Raw genomic sequence first — 20,190 nt, 5'->3', positions numbered from 1 at the left:
CTTGCATTGAACTTTGAAGTATTAGCTTGTTGTATGTTTTATGTTATTAAAACGTAGAATACTAAAATACAGAAATACCATAGTAAAAGGTTATGTTTCAAATAACTATTTCTTACAATTTGTACTGAAATATAATCATAATATGCATAATATTCCACGATATTATATAAATAAATAATAAATGATTTTCAAGAATTCTATGTATTGAAAAATTTTTTATAATGACAATAGTTGTGAAAAAGTAAGCTTTTATTTATTATTATTTTATTTGATAATAGCTAATTTATCATTATTTGATAAAATTATTATTATTATTTACTATTTAAACGTCTTATAGTGTTGTCCTATGTTTCTATACAATTTATCCGTATCAATGAAATACAAGAAATCTAATATCTAAACTAAATAGATATTTATTAAATTTGGTATTCCAACATCTAAATATTTACATGCATATTATTTAATATCATATTTTTACGATTTATAATTTAAAATATTATGCATTTAATTTGATGATTAAATTGTAATTGTGTATTATTATTTATTAGGTAGGTATACTGAAAAATTATTTTGATTATTTATCATAATTATTCATGATGTATGTACGTGCAATTGCTTAGCTTTTGTAATACTTTTGTAATACACAGGAAATATATTTCATTTATTATTTTTTTTTTTTTTTTTTTGGTAAAAATATTTAACTCTCAGACTATGGTCTTACACAATATTAGTAAACTATATTATTATAACTTATTTACAAAAATGAATTTTGTTCATAATCACATAGGTCAGTACCTACTTTATACCATTAATTACTGATTATAATTATATTCACTATTATTTATTATGTTTTACTGACAATGAATCATCTAAACTTAGAAGTTAGAAATTAGAATTTCTTATTATAAATGGTAGCAAACCGATACATTTTTCTTAACTTACGAAAATACATAATTTAATTAAGTTTTCGTGTTAATTAGGATTATTAAAGATGTACAAATGATAAAGTATTGTAATATATAGTAATTGCAATCAAGAAGGTATCCTTTCTAAATCTAATTCACATTTTATTTTAAGAAGATTTGGATCAAATGCATATTTTTCTGCACATTGTTTGAATTCTTGTCCTGTGCTAGCCGCTGCAATCATAGCTTTTCTCATTCCATCGGAATCTATTGTTCTTAGATTGGTCACTAATCGCAATGCCGCCCACACTCTTATGTGAGCCGTAATGCACCCGTGATTATAATTACCGTATTCACCACATTGATAGTCCCATGGTAACGTGTAATGGTATTGAGGCCACAGGCTTTTATTTATGATAAATACTAAGTTTGTTTGAATAGAATACCTGAATCAAACAAAACGATTGTAATTAAAATCTAATTTATAAGTTTAACCATATATTTTTCATCAACATAAATAATATTGATAAGTTTTCTTAAAACTTATTGAGAGATTATAAACGATAATGCATAATATTAAATATCGAGTTGTTTAAATCGATAACCACTTCAGGTTTGTTTTTAGAATAGATTTTAATCGGTATAGCTTTTTAATCAATAGCTAACATAAAAATAACTTATAAATGATAATTAATAAACATATATTCATATATTTTTGATTTATAAAATTAATTTTATAATTTTAAAAAATGGATATTATATGTAGTTTACATAATATTTCATATAATTATTCTCATTTATTCTTAGCCATTTTTGAAATGTTGTTTTAATTTAAATTAGTAAATAATATTTTCTTGTTATAACATCAATGTAATAGTAAATATTGTAATATATTATTAGATAATAATGGACATAAATCATTAATTATTAATGCTCAATTTCCGACCCTTATACCATAAATAATTTTTAGTCTCAATGCTGTAACAAACTGGAGCCCTAATTTATATATACATATATTTTTTTAACATTTTTTTAATATAAAAATATTAGATTAAAGTAGAACTTCAAATATTATAGACCGGGTAAAATTATATGATTTACTATCTACTGAAGATATGGCTTATACTTATTTATTTATCTTAGTTACAACTTGGGCAGTTTTTTTTGATATTTTATTTTATTAAAATATTCATTACAAGTCTAATAAAACTCTTGTTAAAAATGTGTGTATAATAATGCTATTTTTTTTCAAATATAATATATTAATATTTTCTGTACAAATATTTAGTTATACTGACTGAATATTTTTCCTAACTTTTCTATTTACATTTTCGAATAATATAATTGAACTAGTTTTGAAGCAAGCTTATTTTCAGTTATTAAGATACTAAGTTAATTAAAGACGTCTTTATCAATCAAAGTTCTTTGTTATGTTTTTAATTAGTTTCCTAGCTTACTAAAAGATTTTCCTGTTTTAGAAACTGTTAATGGTAGCGTACAAAACTTTGATAAGCAGCAGAAGTGTTTATAAAAATAAATAGTAAATTATTTGCATAAATTTAGTTTAAAAGTTGTAAAGGAAAAATATCGATTTTAAATTGAAAAATAATACGTGATTAAGTAATGTGCAGTTAATTGTCTAATTAAAATTTTTACGTAGCATCTTCGAGAATCCTAATCCAAGGGCAAAGTTCCAACCAACTAGAAAATGTACTATAAACCTAATTAGGTAAAATGTTTATAATTGCAAGTTATAAGTTATAAATTTTATAATAGTATTATAAATTAGATTAGAACATAAAATATTAAAAGCATATGTTTAGATATTACATAAGAAATTATATGTATTTCAACTATCTATAGTTTTATATTAAATGAGTAGATTTATCAGTATATTTTGTTGACTATTTAAATATCATCACAATACGAAATATATTTTAATAATTACTTGTTGAGTGGTTCTAGTCCCCAAATTATCGTAGCTGCATTTAAAATCCAACTGTAATGTAACGATACTGTAACTCTGAAGAATCCAACAATGAAAATTGAGTAAATAAGTGACTCATCCCAGAGTTCAGATGGTAAATACACGGTGACAATCAATAACAATGGAGCCAGCAACCAGTAAAGTCTAAAGCGAAACATAAAAATCGAATAATTAATGAAAACTAAATTGAAAAGGTTTACCTTTTTTGCCACATTACAATAGGATCTTGCTCCAAATCTTCAGTATTGATAGTTTTTAAAATTTTCTCATGGTCAGGATGACTTGTAACAAATTTGTTCGTAAGATACGCAAAGAAAAATCCTCGTTGTGGGTTAAACGGATCTTTTTCTGTACTAAAATGCTCATGATGCAATCGATGTTCTAACACCCAGTCGTAAATTGATCCCTGAAAATAATATTGTATTAGGATATTTAATACATTAAATTTTTGATGATTTGCGTTTACTTGACATATTAAGGTCTGTGCAAATGCCAAGAATACTCTGAGTAATGTACTGGCTTTGAAACTTATATGTGCCCATAATCGATGTGCACCAGCAGTTAAGCCGAGGACAGACACGTGGATAAGACATATCGCTATAAAAATGATAACAATTTTTTATTTAAAATAGGTACTTTATGGAGTAAACTAGTAAATAAATAAAAATAGGAATAATTACTATAAAATATAGTAGTCCATTTAGCTTGAAAAACTGCGAAGTAAAGTCCAATAAAAGCAGGAAAATGAAGGTATACATAGTAAAGAACATTTGGCCATCGCGTTTCTCTTGGTATTCTAATGTCTTTATCCGTCATTATAAATAAGTTTAATCAAATTTACTGACTTTAAAATGTTTATTTAAAATATATATTGAGATCGATATGTCTTATGAATATTAATTCAGATACGCATTTCTACAAAAAAATAAAATTCGGTATAATTAAATAAATTACAACATCCACAAAAACTGATATCTTTAATTATCATGTACCAAACGTTATGCGTTGTTTCTGTAGAGTATAATTTATTAGTTTACTGTGAATAAACGTACTTACTTTGATGTCGAAAAATTCTTCGTCGAAGTCCGGCAAACGACTGTACGAACGTATGCACCTCCTGAAGGTCAATCGTATTCGTCGACCTGTTGGCTTTACATACATACGATTTGATAGAATAGATTTATAGTATAGCGTCTACGTTTGTCGCATAGTAATTATTATGCGCGCTTATTGTACTAGTTATTTAGGTTAAACAATAATTTATCCTAATAATGCGCATATTACCTGTGTACCTACGTTGTCGAGTGATAATGATTTATCGAACGGCTGTAATATTATATAAAGTCAATGTATCCCGGAAATCCTGTACAGTAGTGTACAACTACTGTACCTATATAATATTAGACACGATATTTACCCATTAGTCTTGGTCTTACATTTCTGAAAAAATATGTTCATAATTCTATTACAACAGGTAATTATAACAGGTAAAGATACAAGCACAAATATCAACATAAAACTGTATAATGCCTTTTCATTATAATTATTGTTACATGAATCTCCTCCAATTTTGGGTTTGTATATTATGTAAGTATTGTTATTAATTTTTACATGAACTTTATATATTTATTAGTGCATTTTTAGTTTGTAAGTCAAGATGAAAAATGTGTTATTACATTACTATAAATAAATCATATCCATAATAATATTATGCATACAACGAAAAAAGCCACAACCTACCGATGCCATACGAATACAACATACAGTAGTGTATTACAAAAAAAAAAATATATATTAATATGTTGAATCTTTAATCGACAATAGTTATTTGACAATTAACGCATTTGGAATTCTAATGAACTCATTAAAATTGTGCACATTTTAATGAAGCAATCTATATATGTTAATTTGTCATTAACATCAAAGTCTGAATTTTATTTTACATGTGTTATAAGTTACAATGAAACTATAATATATGAACAAATATCTAAATAGATAGCAAATACAAATGCGAACTCACCTATGTAGAATCTATATACAGCATTTAAAATATCTGTATTCAATTTAAAAATAAGCGAATATCAAATTTAAAATGTTGATAATTGATTGTTTTCCGTACACAATATACAATGTATTGTCTTTAGTTATCACTCATTATTCACTACTTACAGATTTACTCTAAAAAAATATAAAAATAATAGTAACTTACTGTATTTATTAGCCAAACTTTAATGAAGTATTTAAAACTTTATATAAAAATAAAAACTTCTTTGGCATATTTATTTAAATTTAAAATAATAATACAATTTATAGTATTAACTAAATAGGTTGTTGAGTGGGACCACCTAACACCTTGTAAATATATATTACAATTATGTAATTATGTATAAAAAATTGGAGTAAATATTAGAAGTAATATTAAGCAAGTTATTCTCTCATATACGTTTTACGTTTTGAGCATCTAATGAATGTATTGGTTTTACGATGATGTTTTTTTTTTTTTTACTACTATTTTATTTGTCATCTCCTTTTGGAGTAGTAAAAATACTTCAAACATCAATTTTAAGATTCTAGTAGAAAATTAGATCTAGTTCGTTCAGTACATTGAGGTAAAAATTCCCAGTAGTTTTCAAAATAATTGGTAAAAGCTAAAAAAACTAATAGAAAAATGATAATACTCGTATTTATTCAATATCAATTTAAGACAAATTTAATTTTGATATTTTTATTTTAATATCAGACAGGATATTCCCACTTTAACTTTCTAAAATCTTCCTATTAAAAAGTGCTGTGAACATACAAATATATACTACTGAATAGGTTATTAAAATAAATGTGTTAAATCGTTAAATGTAAATCAATGGTATAAAAAATGATTTTGAGAAAATACTTTATTTAACTATTAAATTTTCTAAATAACGCACGGGGTATTTTTGTCCACATATTTAATAAAAAAAATATTCTTGGTTTATGTTTAAATTTTTAAATAAGACCGTGAAATATCTGAATAAATATATTTATTGTTTTTTACACTACTCACTAGTATGGTTAGTGGTCATTATATCATATATTATTATAGTTTATAATCCACTAAAATCATTAATAGTGGTCAGCTCTCTTGTGGACACCTATTGATTGATAGTTCACAACCATTACACCACTATTATTATTATTTTCAGTTTATGTTTATTTCAATATCATTAGAATTGACATTTTATTTTTATTAAATTATGAGCATTTTTTCTACTACAAAAATGTCATGAGAAAAAACCATTTTGTTGTAAAACCAATACATTGATAGTGCTTGGCGCTTTACCCTACAGAGGTCAGAATCTAAAATATTATTCACAGGGATTTTTCACCATTACCTATATTATTATTTTCAATATGAAATACAATTTTAAAATATTTATACCACGAATCTATTGACACAGTTTTAATGTGCGTTGATATAGACTTAAATAACATAATAAATATGATATAATAATAAAATTGTTGTTATTTTAATTACTTATAGTTTTATATTAAATTATAAAATAACTATAGAAACATCAAATAAAGATTGATACAATTACGTGTTTTACCGCTTAGAATCATTTAAAGTATGCTACAATTTATCATTTTAATTAAAATAAACGTATCATTTACAGTGATCTACCTAAAATATTCTCCCAGTAACCCAAATCCTTATCCTTATGAGATATAAAACGCTATATTTTGAGACGTTTGTATTAATATTAAAATACATAAACAATATCCAAATAACAAATTACATTAACATTTTGGTTTTGTTTTATTTATTCATTCAATTTATTGAACTAATTAAACTTTGATATACCTAATTTATTTATTAGTAAACAGGTCAATTGTAATTTTTTATTTTAATTGAGTTTTTATAATGTAATAAAAACTCAATTAAAATAAAACAAATAAAAATAGGAAATTGTTATTCATAAATTTATGATGATTGTTCATTAGGTACAATACTCCAATGTTCCACATTATACACTTAAAATTACTGAACCATTAAAATAAGAAATATTTCAAATATTTAATAATAATTGTATATGATTGCATATTTATAACGTACATATTTACTATTATAAATAGCTTTTTACAAAAAATAATTAACAACATTAAAAAATTCTGTTGCTGTAAAATATTATATTATATTATTTTAATATGGCATTTAAATCGTATCAAAAACAGTTTATATTCTAACCAAAACTGTATTACTACTTATTGATAATCGATAAAACTTATAAATAGCAAACTAACAACAATAAATTATAAATAATACTACGTCGATACATATTTAAAATAATGCATGAAATAAATTCATGTACCTATATATATAAAAGAAGAAAATAACGATAAATTGACGATTACAAATTGCATAAATTTAAAAATCAATCTATAATTAAATAATACCTAGCTACACGAATTCAGGTAGTATACACTATAACATTATATAATGTACATTAAACAATTACCACGAAGTCACTTAGGCATGTAATGTAAATTTATTAATATTTTTAATATTTTTAATCGCAATACTTCTGTTATTAATTTATTCACTATAAATTCTCGGATAAAAATGTACTATTTTTTTTTTATATATATATAATAAATAATGACTAATGTACTTTTTATATCTATTTATAAATTAACCTATTTCTCGTTTAATCAATATTAAATATTATATATTGATTTAAATTTAAATGTCTTAAAAATAAAATAGACATCTATCTCTTTAACTTTGATATCGATACATATCATCATATCAAGTATCAATTACATAATAATTTACGAAATTTGGTTTCTAGTTATTATTTTTGCACTAAATTTTAAAATATTTATTACAAATTATGTAAATAGGTAATGCAGCAAGTAGGATTTCTGACTAGTCACAATTTAAAGCCTATCAATACTTCTCTGACCTTTAAACTGAACATAGCACATCTACTGATAACTTACAAATTATAAATATATGAAAACATACTTAAATTAAGCAAACTAACTTAATAATACTAAGACTTTAATAAATGGACTTATAAAGACAAAAATCATATGATATATTTAAAAAAAAAGCTATTGATTGGGAAAAATACCATATAAGCTATACTGCTATATAATATTATTCGATTATCATCTGTATAATTTCTATTCATACATTTTATGTATATGCTACAACTGTATCTTTTATTAATTGTGTTTTTGGAGCGTACCCATCAGTTAGCAATATAAATTGTATTCATATTATGTTTCATGTTAATAATTTAACAAAAAAGTATATTACAAAAATAAACAGGAGTTTTTCACCAATAGCTATATTAATGATATGAAAATCACGTTATCAAATCAATATAAAATTATATGGACATAAAATTTATTTCACTGTTTGTTTAGAAAATAAATTTATAAGAAATCTTATTTTCAAGTAGTATTTTATTAAAAAATAAATATTTTAGTTGTACATACTTGGAACAAAAAAAAAAACCAAAAAATAATACAAATATCTATAAACTCACAAACAGAATAAAATATTTTAAAAATATGTTAGGTTTAGTAAATACTAATATGAATGATAAAAATTCCAAGTTTATTCTAATATTTTATATAGTTTTACAATGTATCTTTATTGATTTGAATTCAACAAGTTAAATGCTTCTTAAATGTTAAATCTTAAGTATAAGGTGGATAGATAGGTACTTAAATGGGTATTCAAATATAATTTGGTGGGTGGAATTATACGAGTGAATAAAAGACGAACAATCCTATTTGAAAGACACCTTAATTAGGGTAGTTTTCATTTGAGTGAATTACTCAAAAATTACATATCTTTAGATGAGCTTATATAATATCGTTTGGCTGAAAATTATATGAATATTGTCTAATATGTCTAACACATTTTCCTTCCCAATCTAAAAATCTATGTATTCAAGATCTTATAACAATCTAAGGTTAGCTAAACATATTATTATCATATAGTTTTTTTAATGTATAAAAATAAATTGTTCGTTCATAAAAGTAATATTTTTTTAAAATATTATAAGGTGGTTCTTATGCTACATCTACAGTAGTAGCCATTAAGCAAAGTAAGAAAATAGTTTTCTAATACAATATATACGCTGTCAATAAATAAAATACTTAAATAGATAATTTCGTCGACAGGATTTACAATTAAAATTGAACGTATAATTTTATCCGGTTTTAAGTTTAAACCTATATCTGATTTGATTTTCTAATGCACTACAGTACTTCTTATTTTCTTTAATCCTAAAGACATTAGATAGGAATAAACAACAAATTTAAAAAATAATTCGCTCAAACGAATAATTGATTTTTCATCCAAATGCTATGTGATACACTCAGAGAAATTTTTAGATAACTCACAAATAAACGATGCCACTTCTGTAGGAAAAATAATGATTATCTTAAACATTTTAGATATAACTACTTTTTATCAAAAACATTACAAGAAAAGTTATTAATTATGATGTATACGCTATAAATGTTACATTTTATGTATTGTTTTACTAAATGATTAACAAATGTATAGTATACAATATATGTTTAAAAAACAACTCATATATAATGTATGAAAGATTTAAAATGGAAAATGATCTTTACGAATTACCAAATATTGAATTTTATATGTCTATAAATACTTAAACTACGATAGATATAAATACCTTACCTAGAAATAAATATATGTTGAAGATATTTTATTCCAATTGGGAATGAGAAGTACATTGATAAAATTGCATAGTAAGTCAATAGCCTTGATTTAATGTTTAAGTCTTTATAGACATTTAAATTGCAAATTGGATTATAAAACTTTTAGCTCGAAAATTATGAATATACTCAGTATAATTAATAAACCAAAGATCAAAATAAATTATGTGTTAAAATTGCGTCATATTATGATTTATCAATTGTCAACTTTACAATATTAAAGTTAATCAATTGACAATATTAAAAGCATTATTATTATACTAATGGCGAATGATGTAATTAGTAAAGGTAAAATACATAAATAAAAATTAAAAGTTTATTAATAAATTCTACTATATAGCTATAGTAATATATGCTAAAATACTTTATTGTTTAATGTTTTATCATGAAATAAATAGTTAAAGCTCAAATGTATATAGTATAGTATATGTTATAAAATAAATGGTAGTAAAAAAAAAAAAACTATTACTGATTGATTTTTTTTGTTAATACAAATTATTATTATCATTTCTATGTATTCAATATCACAACTATTAAGTGTTCAAACTCTATCTATACGAAACCATAAGCTAAAATTTAAAATGTTATTTCGTAAAGTACATCATAACAGTATACGTAGAAGTGTCCCTACAAATATTTTTGAATTACAATCAAGTAACTTAAATTGTTCCTCTTTCTTCAAATATTGAATTTTGTTAAAATTAAAAATCGAATGCTTATAAAAAAAAACCCGTATTTATGCATTTAAATATTTTTAAATTGTTAAGAATATTATGTACAAAAACCTGTACATTTTCAAACCTTTTACTGTAAAAATTTAAAATAATTTAAAAATGTTTCAAGTATTTTGAAAATTTTATTAAGTACCTATAGTTTTTTTTTTTTTTTAATTTAACTAAAACTATGAAATTTCAAAAATACTAAAATCGTAATTTCATAGATGAATGTCTAATCTCTTCAAAATTCTAAATTCAATGAAACACAAGAAATTTATCTGGCTTAACGGTACATTTTTATTTGAAATTTCATTAAAATAAACTTATGGGAATCTTATATTACATGTTCAGGTATTATTTACGAATTACGAGTATATAGGTAATGCAATGGTATTAAACTTTATCTTATTTTTATTATGTAATATAATTCATCAGGAATGCTTTCTTACATTTTTTAATTTATTCAAATTCTGATTTATGGGATTTTTTTAATTTTCCTAGATAAAAGATATATTTTTAATTAATTAAAATTTTTATACAAATTAATAGTTCCCAGTGATTAATAACTATAGGTAGGTACTAACTTAATTTTTCCAATGATAATCGTCACTGTAAATTATTGATATGATATTTTTTTTTAACATGATGTATTTAAATGAGTAGTTTTTGAGTTATTTAATTTTGTGTTCTAAATTAATTTAAATGTGATAATGAGTTTTGTAGATAGAGATAAATTTTAAAGGCTTAAAAAATTTTATTAGTTATCATTATCATCGTAAATATATATATTTAATAAAATAAAATATAAATAATAAAAATTATCAAGTTATAACAAGTACTCAAAGGTGGGCTAACTAGTTAAAAAGTTAAAGCTAAGTTAAAAAGTTATTTTTTTTAACTTTTTAACTTAACTAGTTAGTTTATTTTTTAATCAATTTATGAACTTGAGGAATTTAATTGACAGTTGAAATAACTTGGCTTTTTACAGTTGATATTAGACATTTTTTTTAATAAAATTATGAATTAATAATTGTATTGTTTTAATGTTTTATGACCTTCAATTACTATACTATATAAAAAAAAAAATATATATGTTAAATTATTAATTTGAGATGTGTATAGTTTAAATTAATTAATAATATATCATGTAACATAAAAGGGTATTTACACTGTACAATATGCATTATGATAAAAATAAAATTAAATTGTTTTTTATAATTTAGTAAATTAGAAAGACATAGTTAGTCATTCTTTATGTTATTTACGTACTTCTTAAAAAAAAAAATTGATTAACTTTTTTTAAATTAAGTTAAGTTATTATTATTTTCTATATTAAATGTTAACTTATCGAGTTAAATTTATAATTTTTTAACGATTAACTTCTAACTTATCGATCTTGTACTTTTTTAACTTAACTAAATTTGAACTACGTATTTTCATTCATTTACCCACCTTTGCTGAAGTATTAGATCTAATATAGCATATTATAATTCATATTTTTGTAAAACCATTATTAAGTACTAATATCTTCAGTATAGACATTTTAATAACTAAGTAACTAAGAAACTTCGTATTCAAATTTTTGATTTAGATCATAAACTTATAAATAATAAGTATATTACGACAGTGTGCTTCGCATTTAATCTTTATCGCGCTAAAACGCTAAAATATTATCTTACCGAGAATAGGATCCGTAGGTATTCATATTGAACACAATTGACATTTTTAGTAAAAGTGAATTGCAGGAAAAAAATGTACAGTCGTACAGCATTTAAACACAAATAAACATGAAATATTAGCAACTCGTCAAAAAGCCGATAAGTCATCTACATGTAATAAAAAGTTGGATTTTTCTAAAAATTTGTATAAGGCAGCAATAATATTGCTATTGATAAAATGATAAAATGTCTAACACAGAATCCGAAAGTTTCTTGAAAAGTACACGCTTAATACTGTACATATTGAAACTTCTTTAAGAAAAACATATACATTGATGACTGCTACGACGGTCAACGGATGTATGATTGAAATAAGGCAACATAAACAGAGCAAAAATATGAGCTTCAATCTACAAAACTAACATGGAAGAAGGTATATCACAAACGTAATTGTAGGAGTTTTATTGTCTGATGGGCTAGGGAAAATTTTTCTTCTGTCAACGGAAGTACCTACTTGAAAAGGCTAATTTCTCCGTCATCACAAAATGATTTGATAATGCCATGTTTTTATTATTTCCTAACGGTATACATCACAATCATGTATTAGTATTTTTTTCCAATTCAGCACCTAATATAAAAAACGCAGACACTACTAATAGAGTTGTCTATCTTAAAATAATACATGTAACATGCTTGGCGCACGGATTGTATAAAGTTGTAGAACAAGTCAGTATAAATTACCCTAAAGTGGATAAACTAGTGACAAATGTAAAACAGATTTTTTTAAATCCTCTTCATGAACTTTATTATTTAAAACAATAAATCCTGGAATACCTCTTTCTCCAGAGCCAACTTTTACTCATTGGGAGACTTAGATTGAGACCACATAATATTAATAAAGCAAATATTTTAAACAAAGTTGTAATTTAATAAGACAGCTTGATCCAAATGACACTATATTAATAAAAAACTCACAAATGATTTTTAACCATTGTTCAATGAACCAAATTTGATTTTTATAAATTCAAACTACGATTTTTTACCAACAAAAATGATACAAATTAAAACATTCATCTAATACTTTTATACATATTAAAGAAAAAAGAAGTAACTAGTGAAGTAGGAATGGCTATATTCAGCAAGAATTAAAAAATGTAATGAAAAATAACCATGGACTTAAAACAAAAATGTTTATGATATTAACAGGAGATAGCGAATCAATGGACGAACTGCCGGAAGATTTAACAGGCAATGACTTAAAGTTTAACAAGTATACTTCTATGGATGTCAACTGATGTTGAAATTTTTTCTTGTTATAAAAATCTACTGTCAAATAATCGTCGGGCATTTAAAATTGAAAATCTAAAGAAAATATTTATGGTATAATGCTATAACTTCATAGGTATTATAAAACATATATTTATTTCCTATTACAAATAATGAAAATATATTTTTGAACTATTTTTTCAGTTCAATAAAACGACAAATATCATCCGGTAACGTGCCATATTTTATTTTTCAGTAATACAATATTTTTTTTTAATGTATTTTTATATATTTTTTTTTTTTTTGTGCATAATAATAAAATAATAATTAATATGTAATAACAATAGACAATAAGTAATAACAACATTTTTATATGTTTTTGAATAATGAACTTTGAGTTCAAAGCTCCTCATACATTTTTAATTTTTCAATTGCAAAAATATCAAAATTTTATTCTCAATATTTTTTTATAAGCGTAAATAATTTTTTTAAACATATAATTCTTTATTCGTCAAGCTGTTACAGTTAATTTTTAATTTTGCGTTATTGGCTGAAAAATTATAGTAAATTTACTTATTATCAAACTTAAAGATAAAAATGATATCAACGTTCTCTCGCTGTTACTTGTTATTTTACAATATTTTAATTTTTAAACAAGTCACAGATAATTTAAATATGAAAATGTAACAACCTTCATTACTCGCTTAAAAACTAATATGTTATAAAAACCAACAAAACAATAAGTACAAGTAATGTTTGTACCCAATGAAGCCGAACCTATACATGAACTGAAGCGATCGCTTCATATAATAAAGAGGGTGGGTGGTTTTATTTGTATATGTGTTTTTGTTTTTACAATTCATAGTACCTATACTGAATGATTAAATGAATAACTTAAGTTATTAGTTTAGAGGTAGACAACATTCTTAGTGAGTAATTCTAGGTGAGTAAATATTTTGATTTTGCTTCACTTACATTTATATGACCGGTACCACTGTTTATACCTATTAGTTAGATAATAGGTCAATTCACTTTAATATTATTTTTATAAACACAACATTAGAAACTATAAATCGCAAATTTTTGGAATGTTGTCCAAATACCACAATTCGAGCCTTAACTTAGTTCTCTTAAGTCTTTAAGTGTGAACATGATCATTTCTTTATATACTGATCTACGACTCTATCTACTGTAACCACCACTACACTTAAATATTATCATTTAGATTTTAAATAATTAAATAAATCATATAACAATAATACATTTATAAAAAAAAAAAAAAAAATAGTGATTGTCACTAACCTACAGAAATAGTTCCTTTACAATCAAAGAGTGGACAATGATTAAGTGACAATTTGTTCTAAACAACCTACTACAAATTCACGTTTAAATCTAATATAGATTGATATTTTTTACCTAAAATACTTAGATTAATTTTAATAAAAATACACTTCATACTTGATGTGACATAGATCAAGGAAATATTTAGAAAATATAATTAATAATTTTAAATTCGAAGTAAATATGATAATTTTTTTTAGATCAGTTTCTTAAATTAATGAAAAAAATCAAAAAATATTAATGGTGAACGCTATATAGGTAGGTATTTACAGATCTCAAGATAATGGATATTTATTATAATTTAAGTTTTTAATAATTTAATACTATTATTTATAATGAAAACAAATCCTTTTATTTTAATCTGCTTCAGCACAAAACTATTCTTCAGAGCTTTAATTTATATTATATAAATACACAATTATTATACTATCGTCCATCAAAACATAAAAATTTTATTATTTAAATAAGTTAACTCATAGATTTTCCACATTTCTTCCCCTGTTACGAATTAAGGACTTATCGCGAAATAGTTTTAATAAATAAAGGATAGAAAACATAGAAGGAACTAGAGATTTTTTTAGACTGGGCCACTTTTCCTGATCAATTTAGATACGTATTTATAAACTGTGGTAGTTGGAGTTGAATAATTCTTAATATTATTATTATTATTTATTTTTTTTTTTAATTAATTAATTTGTTGTATTTACACACACTTTTGTGTATTTGTATAAAAAATCTACGAATTTTTATTTAAGAATAAAAGTAATAATGTATATATATATATATGAGTACTTACAGTTCACTACTTTCCTCTGCTTAAAACCGAAATCCGAATTTTTTTGATTGAACATATTACCTATGTGCTGTTATATTTGTATAGTATTTTTAAATTTAAAAATAACTAAAATTCAAACGAAAAAATATACTTTTTTAAAGTGGTATAATTAATGCATTTTAATATTACTTAAATCAAGAGAATACTTTAAAAATATCAGAGAATATTTATAAAACTAAACAACGAGATTATGGAACCATTTTTTAAACATTTTCGATTACTTTATCGACGTCGATATTTTTTGCCATGATATATCACAATGTATGGAAGTAAAAAATTGCCTATAAACGTTCTGGTGTCAAAATGGTACAATAGGTTTAGACGGTTTAGTTTTAACATGTATACCAGTAGTGTCTGAACTATTATAATCGAGACCATTTTTAAGATGAGCAAAATGAATAACAAAATATAAACGAAACACTATAATATTATTTGTGCGTTTCACGTTAGGCATGTTACATTTTTAAAAAATAAGTACAATGTTTAGAACTTAAGATACTTCTGAAAATAATTTCAGCTAAATTATAATTGATTTGGTAGGTATTGTTTTATTAAGACAAATCATTATATTTATTTTGAACATTTTTACTTGTTTTCGAGTAATATTTTTTTGTATAATATATGATATTGTTATGTATTGTTATTATTATTTATTGATAGGTAATTGCATATTAGGTACATATTATTATTACGTCTATTTAATATATTACGTGTACTCAGTACTGTAAATATTAAATTTGTACGAGACGAAATTTGTCTGGGTAGTTACACCTATGATAGAAAGTAAAAACGAATACCTACAATTTAAGAAAATCAAAAAATATAGAATAGCAGATAACTGTATTTTCCGAATCGCCGCTGCATTGATACCAACTTATTCGATTACTTCACAACACGAAGCTGGATAATAAATAATCTTTAACTGTGGTTATGACACCGAGGCATCAACAATAACATCCAACAGGTCCACCATCCGGCATTCCGATCGCCAGTGCGTGATACGGTTTGTTATGTTGTTCACCGTACCATTCTGCATACTGCGTTATTGCCGTACTTTCATAGGGCATAGGTACATTAATATTAAAATAAAAATGTTTATTACATACTATATTGAGTCATACTGTTGGAGTTATACACTACGACTATTCACCATGATAAACGGAGTATAATTTAGTCTAAACTCTAAATATGATGCGCTAACTCAACTCTCGGAGAAGTGTGTCCAACGAATTACGATGTTATAACAATTAATATTAACAATTTAATAGGTACCTACTATCTAGTATTTACATAATAAAAAAATAATTATAAAATTTGATATGAATATGTGATATAAAAGCAATGATCATAATTCGGGCAGTCGTGAAAATATTTTAAAGTGCAAACTCCGAACGTGATCAAAAGAATAACGGAAATTACCTGAATAAACGGTTGTAGGAAGCTAATTAGTTAAATGTGATACTGGTGGAACTATATTATCGGACTGACCGCTAAAGAAAATGCATCATATATTTTATAAATAAAATGTAGTATAATAACGCGAGGTAGTGACTCACTGCGCATTGCATCAGAGTATGAGACCAGTTTACAGTGTTTGGACTATGACAGTGCGACAGCTGCTGTATGGAGTTAATATTATTATCTTATTATTTTCGTCTACGTTCCAAAGATGCGTATTGTCTGCCGACAGCCCACCTTTGACCCAACTGTAATCTGAATATTCTTAATTTCCGAACTTCTTAAAGGTATATAAAATCAATCGCGGTACTCAACTCATCATTAGTCCAGGTGAATTCGCCGTAACCAGTGAGAAAATGAACACTGCTTCAGAAATGGAATCCTCCGGAGACGTGGACACCGCGATCAACTCAATGATGGAGGTGAATTGTTTCGTTAAAAAAAAATTATTATTTTACATTTTTGAAAATGGTATCTTGGTTAATTTTTTCTACGTGTTTTCGTTTCCAGTTTTTTTTTCTACATAATAATACCTATATTATGTTGAGTGTTGAGTAGTTTTTTAATACTATTTTTTTTACTTTAGACCGATCTCAATTCAGTGGACAAAAATAAACAAGACAGAATCGATAATTCAAATTCTCTCGAACCAGTTAAGATTAAAATAATTTGGGGAATTGTATTATTCTTTGTTGTTGGTCATTTATCAGCTATTTATGGATTATACTTAGCATTTACATCAACTAAATTACTCACAACATTATTTGGTAAATATATATTGTATATTTAAATACTATTTTTTAAAGTTTTTAATTATTAGGTTCAAATTTTTTTTTCTGTCTAATATAGAAAATAAATATAATGTAAGGTTTGAAATAATTATTTCATTTAAATTGAATAAAAAAATTTTTAATTATTCCTAAATTACAGTAATAATTTATGTACCTTTTAAGTGTTAGTGAAGCATAATATTGTTTTCCGTGTCATCTTAAGACTTATTTCACTCAAATGTAATTTAAGATAAATTACAGGTATAATAAATTACTGTTTGTAAATATTATTTATGTACAAAAATTTTGATATTTAAATAATTTAAGTTCTTATTGAATAAATTAATAGTAGATTGCATAATACTTACAGTTAATTATTTTATTTATTACAATAATATATATAAATTAAATGTTTAGGATTATGTTCATGGATATTATCAGGATTAGGTGTGACAGCTGGACTTCATCGTTTATGGTCACATAAATCATACAAAGCAAAATGGCCTTTACGATTTATTTTAATGTTGATGAGTACCATGGCATTCGAGGTTAATATTATTTTAATAGAAAAAATATAAAAAAAATTATCTTTCTTAGTATGTTTTAATTTTTAATTTTTAGAATCATATTTACGAGTGGTGCATGGATCACCGAATACATCACAAGTACACAGATACAAATTCAGATCCGCATAATGCTAAGAGAGGATTTTTTTTCTCACATGTTGGGTGGCTTGTAGTTCGTAGACACCCTGATTACTACGACAAATGCTTGAAAATTGATATGTCTGATTTAAAAAAAGATTCTATTGTTATGTTTCAAAAAACGTAAGATTCAATTCTTAATAACTGGATTTAAAATTAAATAATAAATATATTGTGATGTATGATAATTGAAAATTGAAAATTATTTGTTTCAGATTTTATGTTCCATTACTATTATTGTTTTGCTTTATCCTTCCTACAATAATACCTGTTTATTTTTGGAAAGAAACATATGTCAATGCATTTTTCACTTCAACGATGTTGCGTTATATTTTCACTTTAAACATGACATGGTTAGTCAACAGTGCCGCTCACATCTGGGGTAAACGCCCATATGACGCGTAAGTTATTAATATTTACTTCTATTAGTTCCTATCTTTGATATTTTCTTTTTTCTTTTTTAGATCTATTAATCCCTCTGAAAATCTATCTGTGTCTCTTGGAGCTTTAGGCGAAGGATGGCACAATTATCATCATGTGTTCCCATGGGATTACAAGGCGGCTGAACTTGGAAATTACAGAGCAAACCTGACAACTGCATTTATAGACTTTTTCTCACTCATTGGTTGGGCATATGATATGAAAACTGTCTCAAATGAGATGATTTTAAAACGAGCCAATAGGACCGGAGATGGTTCTCACCCTGATGGAGATGGAATTTGGGGATGGGATGATTCTAACATCTCCACTGAAGATCGAAAATTAACAACTGTCATTAATAAAAAAGATGATTAAAAAAAAATAGTAATGTTTTTTTTATAGTTTATACCTTCGGGCGCCTAGCCTTATTATTATAAAATGTAACTTGTTATTTTAAATTTATATTATTGTATTTATATAAATTATATACGTGTATTTCCAATCTCTTTGTACTATAATGATTTTTTTTTCTTTAGTTATTTTAATCATGTTAATATTAAAATGTTGTGTTTTAAAGTGAAAATAAACACCAAGTGCGAATAAGTTGTATGTTATTACTAGTATTCATTTCAATCAATCCTGTAAATGTGAACTCAATAATGAAAATTATTCTCCCTACCTGAGCATCAAGTACCACTACATTTACATACATTAAATTATTATCATGATCTTAAAATAAATTAAACAATGATAATAAGTATAGTTATTGTACATAACCAACAGAATTATTTACAAACCTCAAGACTTTATACGATTTTCATAATTTTTTTTTTTTCTATTGTTATAGTAATATTTGTTTTAATATAAACTTATATCAATATGAATCTTCTTTATAATTTAAAAAAAAAGTCTGTACAAAATTTAAACCTAATTTATAATTAAATATATTTGAATTGTTATCATGATTAAGATATTTGTATTAGATCGTTTTGAATCATGGTACGTAAAATATATTCCTAATTGAGATTTAGAATAGTTTAACCAATTAAGAAGTATTATCATAATATACAGGATGTAATTTAATGTGATACGAGTAATTAATATCTTAAATAAACATCTAAAAATGACTCCAATACTTTAAATTAGTAGGTTTTGGAAGGGACACACTGTATCAGTGTACATAATTAATTTAAATAATTGTGACTTAATCATCAAAATAATAGTCTAAAAACCAAAGACAATTATCAATAATTACAAATAATGAAACTTAAATCACATCAAATAAACAATGCAGCAATTGTCATGAATTTGAAACGATCAATTATTTTGCTGATGAATGAATTTTGCTTGTTGACAACAAGTAAATTATATTTTAATCTATAAAAAAAAATA

General features: G+C 24.2%; 2 protein-coding genes across 2 annotated transcripts; one reads left to right on the top strand and one right to left on the bottom strand.

The window, feature by feature from the left end:
* Window positions 1-825: 825 nt before the first annotated feature.
* Window positions 826-3,781, bottom strand: LOC112592961 (delta(9)-fatty-acid desaturase fat-6). Its single transcript, XM_025337136.1, has 5 exons — window positions 3,573-3,781; window positions 3,359-3,489; window positions 3,093-3,298; window positions 2,854-3,036; window positions 826-1,351 (listed from the first exon to the last, which is right to left on the bottom strand). Exons 1-5 carry the CDS (start codon window positions 3,706-3,708, stop codon window positions 1,033-1,035), a joined length of 975 nt encoding a protein of 324 aa, XP_025192921.1. The 5' UTR covers window positions 3,709-3,781; the 3' UTR covers window positions 826-1,032.
* Window positions 3,782-16,600: 12,819 nt separating this feature from the next.
* LOC112592956 (acyl-CoA Delta(11) desaturase-like) lies at window positions 16,601-19,219 on the top strand. The gene is made up of 6 exons (XM_025337132.1): window positions 16,601-17,326; window positions 17,491-17,671; window positions 18,092-18,222; window positions 18,296-18,501; window positions 18,594-18,779; window positions 18,843-19,219. Exons 1-6 carry the CDS (start codon window positions 17,261-17,263, stop codon window positions 19,171-19,173), a joined length of 1,101 nt encoding a protein of 366 aa, XP_025192917.1. The 5' UTR covers window positions 16,601-17,260; the 3' UTR covers window positions 19,174-19,219.
* Window positions 19,220-20,190: the final 971 nt, after the last annotated feature.

Source organism: Melanaphis sacchari, unplaced genomic scaffold (assembly GCF_002803265.2).
Source record: "Melanaphis sacchari strain LSU unplaced genomic scaffold, SCAv2.0 Contig19_pilon_pilon, whole genome shotgun sequence".
In the NCBI taxonomy this organism is placed as follows: domain Eukaryota; kingdom Metazoa; phylum Arthropoda; class Insecta; order Hemiptera; family Aphididae; genus Melanaphis; species Melanaphis sacchari.
The sequence above is the reverse complement of the archived record's forward strand: the minus strand, read 5'-3'. Positions and strand labels throughout refer to the sequence as shown.